This window comes from Haliaeetus albicilla, chromosome 16 (assembly GCF_947461875.1).
Source record: "Haliaeetus albicilla chromosome 16, bHalAlb1.1, whole genome shotgun sequence".
In the NCBI taxonomy this organism is placed as follows: domain Eukaryota; kingdom Metazoa; phylum Chordata; class Aves; order Accipitriformes; family Accipitridae; genus Haliaeetus; species Haliaeetus albicilla.
The window spans coordinates 19,072,108-19,092,389 of record NC_091498.1 but is presented as its reverse complement, the minus strand read 5'-3'; the positions used below and the strand labels follow the sequence as shown (position 1 = coordinate 19,092,389).

Here is a 20,282-nt window from a genome sequence, read left to right as displayed (position 1 = left end):
CAAGATTAAATCTGTTTTGGTAAATACTGTTTTCCCATACTGAAATGAAATAGTTTTACATAAAATATTTTTACTTTAAAGTACATGTATACAGTTATTTCTAATCACATATAGCATTTTTGTTTACTAAAGGAAATACGTAATTGGAATTTTGGCATGCAGTTTCATACCTAGAACAGCAGATGGCATAACTCAACAATCGAGTTTAATGATTTAGCTACTGAAGTACAATATGACTTTGTCAAAAACAGCTTTAGTTTTAAGATGATAATAAATAAAATTATTAATTAAATATGCAAAAATTGATTTGAAAAGCAAGCCATGGCTGCGTAAGATTGTCATGGTATTTCCAAAGTAGCCAATCTTTTAAATGTTCGCAGATCTGTTACAAAACAGCCTGCTTTGTTAAAACCTTAAAGAAAAGTAAATAACATGTTAGAAAGTAAAACCTATGGCATGTGGCCTGAATATGCTTATTGTGTCATTTTAGGACTACATAAAGTTTTCTGTTGCTTTCATGTAGTACCCAGCATTTTTTATTCCGTATAATTGACACATAGTGTCCACCTGATCTTGAATTAGACTTCTTTCTAGTACTCTCTTTTTCTTCAATGGTAGTGGACCTGTAGCAGATCAGTTTGGCCATTTTATAAGCATTTTATTTAATAAAAATGGAAGACAAGGTAGGAAAGAAAAAAAATTCTTACTGTTTTATTTTCAGCCAAGGATCTCATTCAAATGGGTCTTTTGGTGCAAACTTGCTGACAATACCAAAACAAAGATCATCTTCTATGACATTGACTCATCATATAGGTCCCAGACGAGCAGGTAAGATCGTGCAATTTGTATAGCTTAGTGGCAGGATGTCAAGGTAGTAGTTAGTACATCAATTGGTTTTTTTCATGTAAATATAGTACTAAAATAATATCAGCATGTTGCATATATTTAAATTTTTTTTTTTAATCTGCTTCTAAGAATACTCAAAATTACAGTTAACATCAACTTTGTAGAAATCTCAACTATTTACCTAATGCTATGTAGCTGCAAAATGTTATAATGTTCAGTATGGCTGGTACCTGTTGAAAATTGCAACATTCATATACATTAATAAGGGACTTTTTTTTTTTAGTAATTATGCTTTTTGTAATGGAACAGTGTCACTTAGAAATTCCTAAATACCTGATAGCCATCTGAGATGAATATTTAAACAAATTTTGGAGGGAGTTGGAGTAGATTTTATTCTAACACTGTCAGTGTAATAAGCTAGTAGATACTGTAACAGCAGTGCTGAAATACTGTGTATATCAGTATTTCAGAGATTATAACTGGTCTGTTTGCCCATATTAAGTGAAAACTTGAAAACTACTTCTTTTGAAATTTCTGTCTATTCATTTTAGCATGATTTAAAAGTAACAACCTGTCTAATAATTTTGTTTTAGAAAAGGTTAAATATGTAGGTGGGATTGAGAGAGATGAATGCACTTTTTAATTTATTTAAAAAAAAAACAACAAACCAAAACAAACTCACCAGTTCTCTCTGTATTGCTGATGGCTTGATTGTTTCTCTTTCACTCTTCTAAACACAAGGAACATGCAAACTCAGGCCAGATTTGCATGTAAACACATTGTTGCACATTCTCAATGGTTCTGTCTTCATAAAAAGCTGGGCTGCCTTCTGCACTTTTCTACTTTGAATCTTGCAGAAAATACAGAGTGCAATGATATACATTAAAACTTGTTGAATGTGTATATGTAAAAAGGATGAAATTAAGTAACCAACATTAGAGTATTCATTTGTTTTAGTTCTAGAGGGGAGTTTACAAATTGCTTCTCAACTTTCCAGATCTTTCCTTGCAGCAGTGAAGTGACATTTGCTTTCTAAAACTTCTATCTCTGCACCTAGCAATGTGGACTTTCGGGCACTGTACAGTCATAAAACTTATGGTGGAGTTTTTGCTTCATAGTTTGCAGCAGAATAAGTGATTCAGCTTTTGGAAAGTCCACAGAATACCTCATTATTTTGCTCTTGGGCACTTTATTCTTTTGATAAAAATATGTTTACAATGGCTATAACTTACTTCAGGCACTTGTAGAAAACCTGCCTTTTGTATATTTTCACAAAAGAAATAAATGATACTTTGGCTTAATGCAAAATTTTGTTGTAAACTCAGGTTAGGCACAGAGTAGCCAAAGTCTGGATTTCCCAGCTTGCTTTCCTAGATTTCACAGACAGAAACCTGAAGTAAACCCTAGCTTACTGTTGGAACAGGAATGGGGAACTTCATGGACCTAAGGAAGATCGAGTTTTGTTGTCTGTTTGTTTTTTATCTCTAATTACCTATGAGCAGACTTTAGATTCCCCCCCCACCCCCACCCCAATGGCTTATTAGGCAGATTTAGATAGATTATCATGCCAATTAAAAAACGGTACATCACTGTCAAAAAAGGCCAGTATTTGCCCACTTCAATCCCTCACTTCAAAAAAATGATTACAACATTTTGGTTTTTTACTTTGTTTTTAAAAATGTCTCAAGCATATTTTTTCTTTATTGCAAAACAATTAGGTAAAACATTTTTATCTAGGTCAGTTACCAATGCTGAATTGTTTTTGATGATTTTTTTTTCTGGAAAATTTAAAAAGGAATTCTGAATCAGAAAAGAATATGAAAAGTTTCAGCTACTGTTTAAATTTTGCCAAAGCTAAAAACCAAACCAAACCTTTGAAAGCCAGATGTTATAACACATTACATAGTTTGCCCATTCAGATGTGTAGCCTAGACTGCTGCAGAGTTGTAGATCTCAAAACCTGGAATAGATCTAACTACTTTATATGTGTTTAACAATGTGAACTATACACCGTGTTTTGAAAACTTGCACATTCTTTACAATTTATAAAGGTTCTTGTAGTTTAATTTCAGTCTTTCTAAATAGTAATGGTTTTATTGTAATCTGAACCCCATGTAATGTTTGTTTTGGAAGGTGCTTCTCCTGGCCTGAGTCCTGTGGGTTCACCTAGTCATGGATCTGTCTCCAGTGGGGCTTTCAGCAGCTGGTCACCTGTAGAATTTCCTGATACTGCTGATTTTCTTACAAAACCAAGCATTAATATACATAAGCCTCCAGGATACACATTTAGTTCTCCAGATTTTCAGCAGCAAGTTAAAACATCTGTAGGTTATATGTGTAGCAGGTACTGTAAACTCTGTTACGTTTTTAGTATGTGCTGAATATGCGTTGAAAAGAATATAAATAAAATGAACAAATATAACAAGACCTGTACATCTACTAGTATTGAAAAAAAGGCATAGGATGTCATAATAATCTGTAACTATATTATCCAGGAGAGGCTAAAGAATGCTGTATGTATGCCATTGATCTGAAATGGCTCATCCTTGAAAGCAGCAGTTATTGTAGAGTAATGATATTTTACAGATTTTTAGAAAAGGAGGACTTCCTACCCGGGAATTGAATTCTGTATTTCTGAATAGTTTCTAAATAATTAGCTCTACTTTATTAATTCATAGAGGTGAGTTCAGGGGAGATGATGGTTGATTATTTTCTAAGTACGGACTAAATCTCTGTATGCCAAATTTAGGAGAAAATACTAAGGTCCTTGGTGGAGGAACCTTCAAAAGCATGCCTTTTTAAGAAAAGTAATTTGCAGATATTTTTCAGTACAACACAGCAGTAGCAAAAGAAGAAAATTACTTAATGTTGTAAATATTTTTCATGTATTCTGTAAGCTGTGGACATCAGATACCCAAGCCTGTTCCAACACCAGAACCAGAATTTGCAGAATATAAAGACAGAAAATCAGGTGGGATTTCAAATAGATTAATATTTGATATAAACATCCTTTTTTTTAAAGCCAATTAAATTAAAATTTTTATATTTTTACATGAAATTTTTCCTATACTTTAAGTAACTCATATTCATATATTTTATTTTAGCTTGTGACTTAGGATAATCAAGATAAACTAAAATATTGCCTGCCTCAGAGTAAGGATTTTATAATAGGCTTCCACTGATAGCTTTATAGTTCTGTACTCCATATATCAAACAAGTTCTCTGCCATCTCAGCTAAACTAATCACTGAACCGATTTTTGCAAGTTAAAAGTTATGCTTCTAGCTTTTCTCAATCTTGAAAGAGGTTTTGTCTAATAAATTTTGTCCTTTACAACCTTTTTGTTGTTAAATTCTTAAATAAAAATGGTTTAGAAACAAGCTGTTACTTATATTTCTGTGAAGAATCTGTATGATCAGTTTGAGAATTATTAGACAGCAGTAATTTACAAATAAATTATTGATATGGTATTTACGTATGTATTTTCTTTAAGGTGAAATTGGAAGTGCTAGTGTTTCAAAAGAATCTTTCCACCATACAGAGAAGAAAAAAGATGAAAGGAAGGAAATGATCAATCAAACACAAAATAATCTGCTTGTAAGCATGTAATTGAAAAAAAACTTGCAATAACTTTTATCAATACAGTATTTCTTTATCATTTCTATCATGCTGTAAAGAGGTCTGCATTGCTAAGATTTGTAATTTCTGGAGGGAAATGTTGCATCAGTGGAATTCAAATTTTCATTTAACAATTGTGTATTTCCAACTTGCATAAATTTCACTAGCAAATGACAAGAAAGATGGTGATTGTATTAATTTTTTTGTTGACCAAAATTAATTTGTGTAGTTTTAATGTTGATAGTATGCTCCAACAGTTTGACTAGTATTTTCTCTTGGCAGTTTATGACAGATGTGGCAGTTTCAGTGAGACTTACAAATGAATGTTCATACAGTGCAATGTATTGGAAGTGCAGGGAGACAAATGGTTTAAGCTTTACTAACATTTTGGGTTTATACCTCAATTTTTTTAAAGCTTGTTTAATTAATGAACTGTTAAAGGTCAGTAAATATTTTGTTAGCCTATGCATATTTTTGCGTTGTTTTATTAACTCATCTTGTTTAAAAAGAAAGAAGAATGAAAATTTAGCACCATCTCAGAAAGCCCTGGAATCTGCTGCCCCAAAATATGAAAAGTCAAGCCCTTAACTGTGCTATTTGTACTATTGATTTATGATTATCTCATAGCCATAGTTACATCACCATTCAATAAGTTCAATAATGATTTATCATTTTCTTGGCTTTTTTTGCCAATACAACTGACAAATTAGTTTTCATTGTTATTTTAGAGATAATAAAGTATCTTACTCTCATACAGGTAGAGCAGAGTCTTACATTAGAAACAATGTTATTAGACCATGATTCACTAATGGAGAAGATGAACAATTGGAATTTCCAAATTTTTGACCTTGTACAAGAAATGGGAGATCAGTCTGGAAGGATTCTTAGCCAGGTTTGTTGTCTTTTATAATATGAGGGAGGGTGTGTAAAGCTGTTGTGCTTTATATATTTTATTTAAACTGCAAAGTTTTGCAGTCAACGTATTTATGAATGCTAACTTGAAATGTAGAAATATCATTTCTCATGTACTCCATTTCATTGTAAACCATAAAAAGTGATCGATCTATGGACAACTTGCTCCAAATTTTATCAATTTTACTCTCAATGTAAAAATAGGTTAGATTCACACTTACTAGGTTTCATAGTAATATGTCATTTCCTATGAAAAATTGTCTCCTGCTTTCAGAATTAACTACCTTGTTTGTCAACCATTTCTTTTTTCTTTATTTCAGTAAAATATTTCTGCCAGAGCTACACCTGTGGGGGAAGAGAAGTGATCTTTTAGGCAGTCTTTTGCCTCTTGATCCTACAAACAATGGGATTTTTTTTCCATGCTGCTTTCTGCCTGTAGTATCCCTTTTATCTCTTTCTGACTTATTACTAAGCTCTTTTGTGCAGTTTTATGTTGTGCTGAAGCCAATCTACTGGCAGGTGCAAAAGTATGATCCTATTTGCTCTTCCCCAGCCTCTCCCATTCATCAATGTCATCTGGAAGCTTCTGTTTCTTTCTTTATACTGGATTTAGCAATCATGGAGCTATAGTATGAGCTGGATTTGCTTCTGATCTGACCTCAAAATATTTTTATTGCCAGTACCTTAGCTTCCTACCCTGGAGTAGAATGCATGTTACTCTTGTTCACAGGTAGTGTCAGGAGCAATCAGCTGGAGGGAAGGAAACAGGTTAGAAGTACTCAGGTGCAGTTGGAACCATAGGCCTGCACCTATACTGAAGACAGGAAAAAACAATGGGGATAATTTCATTTTTGTCATTACACACTGCCTTTTCTTTCATAATACACAGTACTCTGCGTATGGTTTTAAATCTTCCATTAGTCTTGTTTGATCAAATGTTTTCAGGTCTTTTGTCACCTCAGTTAGCAACAACTGTTAAGGTACAGACTGGAATGCCATAATCCACTTCTGAGTGGTGTTTTTACTGTAGTATACTAGTACTCTGTGATTCACATTAGCTTGCAGTTCATTTGTGTGCAGTCTAGGGGATAGTTCAAACCTGTAAGTACTTAAGTGTGCAGGTTTATACTTAACTCTACCAGAATTTCTGTATCAGTTCTTCCTGATATTGTATGTATGTGTACTACTTGTCCTTCTCCTCCTCCCACCCCAGTCATTTTGTCTGTTGTGCTGTAAGCATCTGATACATACTTAAGAGTCAATTAAAAACTGTATTTTACCATCATAAGTTGTAAGGTTCTCAGATTGGTTATGTGTAAGGGGAATGGTTGGGGTGGGTAGAAGGAGGGATGTCCCCTCATTTTGCTCTCATATTCCTTTGAGCACCTCCCACATTTTAGAATGTATTCTTTCTCACAAGTGTCTGGGAAAGAAGTGTCAAAAATGAGTAGCAGTGACTTGTTTTGGAAAGCTTTCATAATATTTTCAGTCTTGGGTGTATTAGGTCTTTGCAGTCACTAAGCTTTACTTGTAAAACATAGTATATTTGCACAGTATATACATGTGTAGGTGTTCTGAGTACATTTTTGAAATATTTTTTCATTTACCAGCTAGCTTTGTTAAAAATAGCCAAGATAAGTCATAATGAATAAAAGAAATAGGATGTCTTCGCCAAAGTCTCAAAAATAGTATTTTTTTTATACTAATGGCTCTGCTACTATAGTTAAGTAATTTGAAATTTTGAATAACAAGTAAGAATATGGATTTCTTATTTTTAGGTAATTAATGGAATAAAGCATGAGTTCTTTAACATTATGAAAATTTTGGAGAATATTATTAAAAAAATCAGTTGTGCATAGAATTTATCAGTAAAGAAATAAAAGCTTTTATTATTCTGTATTTTAGAGGATGGTAAAAATCCACATTTTTGTGCTAAAAAAAATCATTAAACATATCTCTCTGACCATAGCTTTCAGATAATCTTTAATGGAATTTCAGTAACTTCCATCTCCATCAGCAAGCAAAATTTTAAAAACAGGAATATTTTTAAAGTTGAAAAAGAATATGCTTACGTATACTAAAATTCATTTTAATATGTACTTAGGTAACTTATACCTTGTTTCAAGACACTGGTTTGTTTGAAATTTTTAAAATCCCAACTCAAGAATTCATGAATTACTTCTGTGCACTAGAAAATGGCTACCGAGATATTCCCTGTAAGTACTATCCAATTACATAAGTTTTTATTTTGTATTAGTGTATCTCCTTTAGTGTTTGTATTAGTTTAATGTTTAATACAGAGGTAGACAATGTCTGAACTTAGTATATTTTTAATGAATACATTTGTCAGAATTTAGAACTGATTTAATGAATTGCAGCTAAAAATTGGTGGACTCCAAAACTGAATCTGTTAATATGTAGGTTGAATATAATCTTAAAGAATTTGAATGAGTAATTGAGTCAAACATACTGAAGTCAATGGAAGAATATTTGCTGATTTAACAAAAATTTGGTTTAGGCCTGTAATAGAATAATAAGAAACTATAGAATTTTGACAGTAATTATTCATCTTGCTGTTTAGGGCAGACAAATTTATTGGAAAACAAAAGAAAACAAAAAAATTACCCCTGTGTCATCCCCACCCTTCTTCCCACCTATCCTGTGTCACAGATGTTTGAACCAACCCAGGTGCTTGTAGGTATCGGATTGGAAGCAAGGCTAGTGCCTCACCATTGCTGATTTAAAAGGCTATTTAATCCCTTCCTGACTCTCAGCTAGGATGAAGTATGCTTAGAGGATGTTTGTTCCTTTTGATTATATTTCAGATAATATTTTAAATTATATTTTGATAATTTTCAGATCACAATCGTATACATGCCACAGATGTTCTTCATGCAGTATGGTATCTGACAACACGGCCCATTCCTGGATTTCAGCAAATTCATAACGAGCATATAATGGAAAGTGATATGGGTATGGATTCACACAGGTTATTTTTTACTTTTGCTGTAAGAAAGTTTTAATGAAACTATATTAGGTAAAACAAATTACTCTGGAAGAAAATATCTAATTATTCTTATCACTCAAATATTTTTTTTGTATTTTAATATAAGCCAGTAGGAATACCACAATGTTAGTACACGCCATTAAGAAATATGCAGTAGATTTTTAGAAAAATTATTAGATTAATAGTGTTTAGTTTGTTAGCCAAGAATACAGGTTCACTTAATAAATTTTCTATGCTGAATGAAACCTCTGTATACTGCTACAGTCAACGTATTTTTAGCATTTGAAATACATTAGACTAATATTTCTTAACTTTATTGGGAAATTAAATAGAACAAAAAAAAAAACCCCCAAAGTCAAAGTATTTAACTTAATTGAAGTTCTCCTTAATGGTTTTAGTGTAAAGATTAGTATTTCAGGATTTTGTATTAGATATCACATGCAGACATTCAGGCACTGAAGTGACTACCCTAACAATAACTGCATAAGAGCATCCCTGGAAGAGAAATAAAGACTTCAAATTCAAATTTTGTATGACATTAGTTCTAATGAAGCTTGGTTTTGTGTTGTCTGCAACTTAATGGAATTAACTTCTAAATTTGTAGTTTTAACTAAAATATATGCTGTAAGTAAAGTATAATTTTTCTAAATATAAACCTTTATACTAAAATATATGTATTTAAGAAAAATAAAATGGGGAAATCAAGCACTCTCTAAGAACTCTGTCTTAGATGTGCAGTAAAACAAGACAAGATGCAAGTTGTGGCTTTTAAAGGGCTGTAATTTTAAGAAGCAATTTGTTCTGTACAGTTCACATCATACAGTATATGTTATTTCTTCCTTACTAATTAGCCCCTCTGCTGGCACCTTTCTCTTTTACTAAGTTTGTCCACATCCACTGATTATACCCTATTGCATTTTCTTTCTCTAAGTGTTAAAAGAGTTGGGACTGGAGACTTGACTGGAGGAAAGAAAAATTATAAAAATCCTTTTGTTTCCCTTTACAGATAAAGTAAAATTAAAATAAATTTTAGGTTTATTGCTTTGGAACTCTTCCAGTATAAAAGTTACTAGGATTTTTAATCCTTGCTTATTCTATTAAGGCAAAAGAGCCCCTTTTTATTATGCAATGATGAAATAAGTACTATTGCCTTTTTTTTTTTTTTTTTTAAAGTAGTGACTTTGTCCAGGGGAAAGAGGAGAATAAAACTGTGAATCTCCTTATCATGCAAGTATTTCTACCTTAATGGTTTAGTTCCTTTTGCAGTAGTTTCCACTGTCCCCTGAGCTTTTCCTATAGGCCTGCAAGTCCAAGAAATGGGCCACGTATAGAATTACTAAGGGAGATGCTGATTGATCCTTTCTTGGCCTTATTGAGGTTGGAGAGAAACTGTAGAATGCTCTTTTAGTACTGTCATTTTAAGAAGGGAATGAAATTCCAGGTCTGCATAACACCAGGAGGTCTTTAGCAGCATGACAGTAAGGGGAAGGCATAAGAAGTGACAGAGGCCTTAACAGTAATGTGTAACCATTGGTTTCCATGTGGATTTTCCAAGATCTGTAGTTTGGACTCTGAGATGTACATTTTTGCTAGTTTTTCTCCTCTTCATTCCCTCCCATGGAACAAATACCTAAAAGTGCATTTTAAGAATTAAAAGCTTAGATTGTTATGGTTGCTTTCTAATCTAAATGGCAACTCTACTGCAATCAAGAGACATAGACTAGATGGCCGGTGTCCCTTGTTCCCCTAGATTGCCTTCTGTGCTTGCTGAAACATTCCTCTGAACAGCCTTCTGCAGCAAAAGTGAACTGTAGCTGCAAAGAGGTGACTTCCTCTGTTTTATGTCTTCTAAGGCACCATACAGTTTCAAGGACCAAAGCAAATCTTTTATTCCTTCCTCCCCTCTTCTGATGAGGGCAGCAAGTGTGGATATCTGCCCCATACATACTGCCAAAAGCGTAAAGTCTACATTTCTTTTTCTAAAATTGCATGGCAAGAGTGAGCTCTGATTGTGGTGAATTAAAAATACTTCTTTTTCTTGATTATGACTGTTCAAAGTTCTGAAAGTCTCCTTTATTTGTGTGAATGATAGTTACCCGTCAGCATTATAATGGGAAATCTTGTCTGAAAAAATGGATCCTGAGGTATATCTGCATGTAGTACTAGGGAAAGGATTGGTTTTAGAACAGGAACATTCAGCTTTCCAGTTTTGGCACACTTCTTGCAGGATCCACAATGTCCTGTAGGATTTTGCCCTCCTTGTGTAATGTCATGAAACAGCTGAAACTTTTTATGTATTTGTAAGACTACATGTACCCTTCTGGACAACCTGTGTGGCCATGATGAATTTACGACTTACTGGCATTTCAACTTTTCTTCAAAATTGCTGGTTTATCTATAAACAAGAGTATGACTTTTTTTAAAAAGTATAAGTCTTTCTTTGCCAATTATTCAGCTCCACAATTACAAGGATAATTATGTTAAGATTATTTTCACAATAGTATATGGCCGAGTTATTTAAAATGTATTAAAAATATGAATGAAATAATGTTCTGAAAAAATATTTTATGTTTGTATTTTCAATTTTCTTAGATGAAGCCAGTCGTATTGCCCCTGTTAGAGTCAGCTATATTTCTTCAAAAAGTTGTTCTATTGCTGATGACAGTTATGGTTGTCTGGCATCAAACATTCCTGCTTTGGAATTGATGGCTTTATATGTAGCAGCTGCCATGCACGATTATGATCATCCTGGCCGTACAAATGCTTTTCTAGTGGCTACAAATGCACCTCAGGTAAGAAATTCTTTAACCAGAAAATTATTTGTCTGTATCTGAAATCAGAATAATGAAAAATTTTCTCTTATATATCCCTACTGTAGCCAGTTTAGGATCATTTGCCCAATTTAAGAAACAGGGAAATTAATTTATACTTAACATGTGTAATACTTTTTTTCTTTCTGATAAATTCCAATGTGTTTTGTATGTATTGGTTGTGTATGTGTGTAAAAATAATTTTCAATTTACAAAATTGAAAATAATAACATAAATCAATGCAGGTAAGAGTAAAAGATTATTTCATACAGAGCTGGCCCTAGGACTGTCTAAGCAGCTAATTCATGGATATCTTACATTTTGGGAGACCTCTGAAATCATAGTGGTATCAGCAATTACCATAAAAACACATGTTTCTCTAATAGTCCAATTAACTGCATCAACTAGTCTTTGTATTTCTGATTAGTCCTGTATGGTAAATAGCCATTACCTTTAAGGGAGTATGAGTAAAATAAGAAGAAATTGGTAAGGCATCCTTGCTTTTATGTCCCATATTCAACTTTGTTGTTAGAACAGAGAGTAGAAAGAAAGGAGATGCTATGCTCTTCAGGGTCTAAAAGGCTAAGACAAAATAGGTAAAGGAGAATAAAGCTAAACAAAATAGCAGATAGAAAAAAAAAAAAAGGTGGGGCAGGGAAGAATTGGAAGGAAAAGCACGGAAGAAAAGATGCCTAAACTGCACAGTGAAATAGTTTTATCTGAAGAGTGGAATATTATCTGGGGAAGAATATTTATGATGGCTATTTGGATCGCTCTTAATAAGTTAGAGACAAGAAACTTAAATAATAACAACAACAACATCAACAACAACAATAATAATAGTAAGTCAGAAACCAATACAGCTTGTCAGGAGATGGATACTTTAAAAGTGAACTTTCCAGTCTTCAACAATTCCTTGTTGCAAAAAAAGTTTAGGATGTAGGCAGTTACGTATTTCTGCTGAAAGCAGTATACAAGGAAGAATAAAAACAACACCACAGACATTCATCTCCAATTTTCAAAAATACACATGTTCATTTTGTTAATGATCTTTTCCTTTCCTCAAAACATAAAGATTATTTTTGTAGTTTTTCAAATAATTTTTTCAGGTCCTATTTATTCTATATTCAATTATTTTCTAGGATCTTTTGTATAAACACGGAAGTTGTGAGTAAAATCTACTACTGTTTTAATATTTTAATTAACTCATTTGCAGTTAAAATGTATTCATCAGCATTAAACGTAGCACATTGAAAACTAGTGATAGTCCACACCATTTTGCGTTAACCACAGTTCTCATATGCTTTGGAGTTCTTTTCGTGTTTTTTTTAAACAATACTGGAATTAAAAGCATATACAGAGATCTGGGGTGTGGTTTGGTTGGTTTGTTTGGGTTTTTTATGTCAGTGCGTGTGCTCCACACATACTTGCCAAGGGTCTGAAGTCTACGTTTTAAGTGGTTTGTGTATGTGTGCCTACAGTGTGAATGTAGATGTCAGTAAGACATCATTAAGGACTTTCAAGGAAAGAAAAAGCTTTGCTAATTGTTTGGGGGTTTTTTTCTCATCTGCCATTTTTGTTTCACTTTAACCTTCGAAACTAGAAGGCAAAACATCATTTCCAATGGTTGGGGTTTTTTTGGTTTTGTTTGTTTTGTTTTTTTTTTAATTAAGTCTTGTTTCTGACTAGCCCTTAAGCTTCAGAATATTTAATTATAATTTTAAATCTTTGCTCTGACATTTATGATTCTCTCTCTCTCTCTTTTTTTTTTTTTGTAGGCTGTTCTCTACAATGACAGATCAGTCTTAGAAAATCACCATGCTGCTTCTGCCTGGAATCTTTTCTTATCACAACCAGAATACAACTTTTTATCAAATCTTGATCATGTAGAATTCAAGCGTTTTCGTTTCTTAGTGATTGAAGCAATCCTTGCCACAGATCTCAAGAAGCATTTTGATTTCCTTGCAGAATTTAATGCCAAGGTTTGTTACGTTTCTGCACTGAGCTTGTCTTGATATACTGATGTTAATGTTGCTACTCAGTAGTTGTTAGTATTAATAACTTGCATCTAAAGTTTTATGTTATTTAAATTTAGGTTACAAAAAAAAGCACATAGAGTGTTTCCTTTGTACAAACCAATTGTAGATTGTTTTGTAGATTGCCTAATAAGCCTAGCAGATGTTACTCAGGGACCCACATGAGAACACGATCATATCTCACATATCCATCTTCTGAGAGATAGTAAATGACTTTTTTTTACTATATAAAACAAAAAAAGATGTAGAAAAATTAATGCAAGTCTGTTGTGAAAAGCCTGAAAAAAACCAACCCCATTGATGAGTTTTAACTTAATTTTTAAAAATGTACATGCTCAATCCAGGTCAATGATATCAACAATCATGGTATAGAATGGAGCAATGAAAATGATCGCCTACTGGCCTGTCAAATATGCATCAAACTGGCAGATATTAATGGCCCAGCAAAAGTTAGAGAGCTGCATCTGAAATGGACAGAAGGCATTGTTAATGAATTTTATGAACAGGTGGGTACAGAAAGTGTAATTTACTCTTTTTTTTTAATGACAGGCAGATGATCAGTTCTTTGCATTAGCAAATGTATAACTAAATTAAACATTATTCCTTGTGTTAAATCTTCAAGTAAGGTATTTCCATCTTCTCTTTCTGAATACTGAAAATTTATTTTCATAGGTAGGATACTAACATAATTTCTTACTTTTTATCAATTGTGTTAGAAGCTTGAAAACAAGCTCCCTGCCAATGTTGTCCATTTTTCAGATATTAGTTTATTTTCTTTTGGTTTTTTTTCCATAGGATGAAGCTGATTAAACCAAAATAACTTCTTCCACTTTGGGAAGTTAAGTTCACTGGTATGTTTCCAGGTCAAAGAATATGTATAGAATCCACAAGACTGGAAATGTATATTCAGCTAACTCTTAGAGCAAAGACAGAAGATATTTTAAAACTTTCAAAATTAAATATTAAAAATACACAGTAGTAACTAACAGTATTAAAATGGAAATAAGATTTTTACAGTGGAACCTTGATAAATAATCCTATCAAGAGTAACTGGAAAAAAGCCTGAAAATTTGTGGCCTATGTTTACATTTACAACTTCTGGAAGACCCCAAAATATATTCTACATTTCTACTCTGTTATTTTTCTGTAGTCAGCCTTCTGAGGAGTTAACTATTTATGAGGCAACAACCAAGGATTGAAAAATACTTTTCAAGCTAGGAAGATAAAAGTAAACAACAAAATCACTTGGGAGATTTAAGCAATAGCAATAATAATCTGAAGTGCTTACACTTACTGAAAGACCTTAGTATTCTAAGTTGCTGCTTTAGGAAAAACTTTTTTGTAAAACTATCAGGTCCACAGAAGTGCTGAGACAAGTGATTATAACTCAGAGTTCTGTAGGAGCAACTGTTCAATTTTTTCTTCTCCAATTTATAAAATGGGAAAAAAACCCAAACCACTTTGTTCTGGATGTTATAGTTCATTTCATTTTTCTATGACTTTGGGGTGAAGCCGTTTACCAAAATGCCTTAGTCTAGCTGATTACTTTCCCATTATCTCTGTTCATCAGCTCAGCATTTGAAGTCAAAACTCTGCCTACCCTGAAGCCTGTAAAGGCCTGCCTGTAAAGGCCAAGGAATAGCAGCTACAGTAGAACTAGGTCTGCATCCATGCACAAGGGTATCTCGCAGCAAAGCTGAAGGGAGGATTATGGGCTATGCAAGTCTGAGCTATAATGTGTCTTTATTTTAAATTGGCCTAATTACATTTTCATTCACTTAGTCTATACTATTATTGCCTCTAGTAAAAAGATACAACGCATGTGATGTTTACTTGGTTCCTTAAAAGTAATCTTTAAAATAAAAAATTAAACTTAATTTTGTGAGTTCTGATTTTTTTTTTTTTTTTAATTTCTTTTTCAGGGTGATGAAGAAGCAAGTCTTGGATTACCTATAAGCCCTTTCATGGATCGTTCTTCTCCACAGCTTGCAAAACTGCAAGAATCTTTCATCACTCACATAGTTGGCCCCCTTTGTAATTCTTATAATGCAGCTGGGTTGCTTCCAGGGCAATGGGTTGATGAAGAGGAGGAGGATGCAGAAAGTACTGAAGATGATGATGGAGCACAATTAGAGAGTGATGATGATGAAATGGAAGATGATCTTATTTTAAGTAAGTTTCTGTATTTCAGTCAGCACATATGGTTGTCATTTAATAGATTCAGACATAGCAATGAGGGTTGAAATTGTATAGTACGAATATTGTAGATTTTGCGATTATGCTACTTCATAAATTTTACTCTTTTAATAAAATTTTTGTTAATACCAGAAGACTTGCAATTTGAAACAGAAACTCATTGTTATCCTTTGCCATGTCAGTATTCAAATATTCTGAATAAGCGTCCATGGTTTTTGCTCAAATTTGCATCTCTCTTACAACGTGCCATTGGTTTTGTATGTGTAAAATACAATTACTTTGAATCTCAAACAATCAAATGTGCTTATAATTTTACAGAAGCTCAAAGAAAAAAAGGTAGACGAGTATTTTGCCAGCTAATACACCATCTCAGTGAAAATCACAAAATATGGAAGAAAATGATTGAAGAGGAGGAAAAAAATAAAGCTGAAGGAGCTAAACTGCTGACTGAGATCTCATCTTTACCTCAGGCGGATGAAATTCAGGTTATCGAGGAAGCTGATGAAGAAGATGAGCGACAACTAGGAGAAGACAAGACATGCTAAGAAAACCTCAGTGGTGTCCAATATGATGATAGCCTATTTTTTTTTTCCACTGTGCTGACTTTAGCCTGACACAGTTCACATAAAATTGAAAGGCCTTAATACTGTGAGAGGATTCTTTCTACTCTAGTGGAATCCCACTCCTATGCACTTTTGCCACACAAAATATGAAACTTTATTGAAATATTGAGTATTATATACCCTGATGCAAAGTTCTTTATGCCTTAGTTGGTATAAAATATCCTGATATAATGCTGCCTTGCTGAATATGGAACTCTTATTTTCCTTGAGGTACCTGAAATTTTTAAAAACATTCAGTGACTTCAATTACCAAAGTGGCAAGAACTTTATGCTAACAAGGAAAGGTGGGATGGATCCTAATATTGTCTTGAGTTGTTTATTTCATGTTGTTTTGAACATGAATGAGAAAAAGTCTGTGCCTATATGAAAACTATGTTACTGTTGCAGTGCAAGCCTGTTGTGGGGTGTCTACTTAGTGCAGTAGTGGGCTTAATGTAGTCATCTCAGAGCAACTATTCAAGGACTGTGACATAAATGCTGAATTCTGATATTTGTGGTTTAAAAAAGAAAACAATCCAGGTGCATCTATTTCTGATGCTTTTTTATTATTATGCATAATCTGATGTTTTATTTTTGCAGAAAATATTCAGGTTTGCAGTGGGTGTTCATGATAATTCATTGAATACAGGGCCATTATCATCTGTTGCCTTGCTGTTTTGTGGTAGAACATTAAAAACATGTTCAGCTACTTAAATTATTAATGGATTTTATTCTTTTAGTCATAATGCTATATTTCCTGCCCTTACTCAGGTTCCTGTTTAAAAACAAGTCAACCACATCATAGATTTTTATCTTGCACCAATTTCCAGTATTAAATTTGAAGAAAATATGATCGTATTTCATTTATTCTTTGTATGTAAAACTTTAGGAGAATTAAAGATTTTTTTTTTTTTAATAGACATAAACTACTGTTTCAAAATGGCTGGTGTATTTTTATGTGCCTCACGTCTTTTTTCCGCCATCACAAACATAGCTTATGTTGCCTTCAAGTTTGATGTACATCCTGAAATATATATATGGAAAGCAGAATGTGAAAACTTTGTGTAAAGCCTAATAATAAGATAAACATCACTGTACTATATTCCATTTTAGATTGTTGAGTTTTTAAATAAGAAACTTAGACATTCCACACAAATGTATTTTTAGGAACACTACCATTGTAGGTCTAATTTAAAAAAAAAAAATAAAAAAAATTAGGCTACAAGTATGTAAGCAAGCCACAAATAAAGCTAGATTTAAAAGTGCACCTTTTAGTACTAAACATTTATATGCTGGGCAGTTGAATTGAATAAAAACAAATGCACACATGTGGAAGTTGCTAAATGTATCTTACCATATTTGGGTTTACATTTACATCAGTTGACTTGAAAAAAAAGGTAACATTCGTAAGATAACCTTGTGTAAATTGTACTGCACTATTTTACACAAACAAATTTTTATTCTGCTCTTTGATTGGCCAGTTTAAATAACTGAAAGGATTTTTTTTTTATTTTCCACTAATAAGCTTTTTGTTGATTCATTTAGAAGACCACTGAAATGTGCTTTTGCTATTTTATATGTTCAGTGCCAAATGCCCCTTTGCTGCCATTATTACTATCACTGCATTTTTTGTAACACAAGCAGTGTTAAAAACAGATATTTCTGTCATTAATAAAATGTTGCACTACTGAAGCTGGCACTTATTGATCATTCACTTGTATTTTACATATGTTCATATATTTTCCTAACGTAATTTGAAGACTACAGAAATCATGCTCGTTTCAGTATGCTGTATGCTCAGCATTTATATGTTTAGTTTCATTTTGCTTTGACTGAAAAAAGATGCAAATGAGCTTGTCTAAATTTAATTATATTATTTTACATGACAGTTTTCCATTTAGTTGCCTGTTAAAAAATTATTATTAAAAACTAATATAAAAAAAGAATAAGAAGGTAAAAATAATACTTTATCTTTTACTAAAGCATTGGCAGCATTTATATCTGGTGACAACTTTGCCAGCAACTTCAAATCTCAGGTTTCCCTAAACTCTTTAGAAATACTGAAGCAATTTTAAAATTCAGATGTAAGTATCAAACCTCAGTGCTTAATAAACTATAATGCTGATATGTATTTCCAACTAGATATTTTCAAGTTACAGTAGCTTGTTTCAAAGATATGTTGAATTATGAATGTATTTAAAATCCCCTTTAAAATGTCTGTTATTTATATATACATAATATGTGACTAATTGTTACTCTAAGAGCAAGGGGAAAAGAATGTACAAATATCATCAAAGGTTCGTTCAGGGCATGTTTGCAGAAGTGGATGTAACTGAAGATGTCTTAATCTTTCAAATGGTAATGGAGGGTCATTTGAATGTTGATTGAGCTGTTGTCAACAGTAATATATCTCCATATAAGGTATATCACTCTTATGCTGTTAACAACCCACTGAGAAATTACAACCAATTTAAATCTGTGATCACACTTCAATTCACAGCTACCAAGGGATGCTAAGGAGCACAGAAAAGCACACAAAGAACACAATTAAAATACTTTCTAAAGCAGAACTCACCATTTTTTTTTTTCCCCAAGTAGGCCAAATTAGCTTACATAGAATTAATGTTGCTACCAGTTGATATACCTTTTATGGATAATATTCTCAGGTTTAAGTAAAGTCTTCAGCCCCTTTCCTATCAAGAGCCTCCCATGTCCTCATTGCCTTCTTTTGCAAATGTATGTTGGATTACTTGCTCCTGTGCATACAGAACTAGAAGTTTTCTGGAAGGACCCAATTCCCTCCATGCCTCTGCAGACCTCTGGATGTTATGGTGGTGCTAAACTAATCAAAATTAACTACTTGGATCCTCTTCCCATGAGTTCTTCCTCCATGGCAAAGCTAGACGGTGTGTCTAACAGTATTCAAAATTAAAGGACTAGTGTAACATTACTTGAGGTAAGTCCAAATTAACAAAGTTTGCCCAAGACCTGATTTGCTCTGTACATAGAATCATTTCTTCTCTGTACTTCTTGCATTCAATTTTAACTACAACCGGTGGTAGGTGAATCAACAAAAGGAGTTAGCAAAATTCAAGAGCGCACTTATAGCTTTGGTGCTTTCTCCTGGGCAGGCATAGTTGAGGCTGGGCTTCTCGTTCCTCTAAAAGTATACACAGAATTTGAGGTAATCCGGTATGTGGCACTAACATTCACAGGGCAGTACCTTCCCTTTTGTCCAAAAAACATTTGAGAAGGTGTGAGAGGTGCAGAACTGGAAGTTCCTCATACGCTGGTGAGTGTGAGATCAGGAATCCCAGTCTGAGAGACATGTTTTGGAGTAAAAGAATAGAATTAGCTTAGGCGATGAGAATTAGAAAGGAGACGTAAGGAGGGCATACCCACACACATAAAAGATATATTCTTATTCAGAAGAGACACTGTTTATTGTTTCACACCAGTTCATTGTCTTCAAAAGAATATGGAAACAGGATATCTTTGGTAAGTCAGAATATTTGGATTGTTAGAAATGAAATGAAAATAGAAATGAAAATTAAAGTATACTACTACTAAGGATACAACTATCATAACTTAAATTGTGATGCAAGTTTAAGAAAATGGATTTTTCTGTGGCTAATAAAGATTAGATAAGAGAAAATAAATACACAATGTTGATTAAATGAGGTACAAAAAGTATGATCAAGGCAGTGTTTTATTTTGCCTTTTTTTCCTCCAGCTTTTCTCAGAATTGTGTTTCTGGACAACGTGCTTCTTCATGTCTGTGTTAAGGCAAATGAGGTAATGAATTGCTTTCATTTTTGCAATGAAGAATTTTCCTTTCGATATCTTCTGAAGTAAGCCTTTAACTTGCTATAAGAATCATACTGTAGATTCTCAGAGATGAAGCTGGCAAAAGGACATAACTGTTAACTGGTCCCTACCTGTTGTTAATATAATAGGGCCATAAGCAATTAGTACTTTTGTTCTCTGCTAAATGAGAAAGAATAATGACTTGTATTTCAGAGGAAAGAAAGGTCATGGACTAAGCTGCTCTAGGATAAACATTCCAGTGCACTTGAGTTTCTAGTTGGCAGTGACCCTCTTGTCATGGTGTACGTCCGCCACATCCTTATGAATCCAGCTAATAGATATATAACTCTTAACTGAGCAGTCTGTCTCCATGGTTGTTTTGTCCATTTGTTACTCTAATTTCTCTAAAACATTTCTGGCTTAGACTTGAAATACTACTTCTGGTTAGT

At 33.1% G+C, this 20,282-nt stretch overlaps 1 protein-coding gene across 4 annotated transcripts in view; it reads left to right on the top strand.

Moving 5' to 3' along the window:
• The window catches only part of PDE3B (phosphodiesterase 3B), a 93,058-nt gene extending 75,335 nt beyond the window's left edge, over positions 1–17,723 (top strand). For 2 of the 4 annotated variants that reach the window (XM_069803767.1, XM_069803765.1), the window contains 12 exons: positions 722–828; positions 2,980–3,190; positions 3,744–3,817; positions 4,339–4,442; positions 5,221–5,355; positions 7,480–7,591; positions 8,235–8,348; positions 10,975–11,174; positions 12,971–13,174; positions 13,573–13,734; positions 15,151–15,400; positions 15,743–17,723. In XM_069803767.1, the coding sequence (XP_069659868.1) occupies positions 722–828; positions 2,980–3,190; positions 3,744–3,817; positions 4,339–4,442; positions 5,221–5,355; positions 7,480–7,591; positions 8,235–8,348; positions 10,975–11,174; positions 12,971–13,174; positions 13,573–13,734; positions 15,151–15,400; positions 15,743–15,969 (1,900 nt within the window). In that variant the 3' untranslated portion in view covers positions 15,970–17,723. Of the gene's footprint in view, positions 1–721; positions 829–2,979; positions 3,191–3,743; positions 3,818–4,338; positions 4,443–5,220; positions 5,356–7,479; positions 7,592–8,234; positions 8,349–10,974; positions 11,175–12,970; positions 13,175–13,572; positions 13,735–14,023; positions 14,098–15,150; positions 15,405–15,742 lie in introns of those variants that run through there. The other 2 variants (XM_069803766.1, XM_069803768.1) reach the window with 2 other exon arrangements.
• The last annotated feature ends 2,559 nt before the right edge of the window (positions 17,724–20,282 follow it).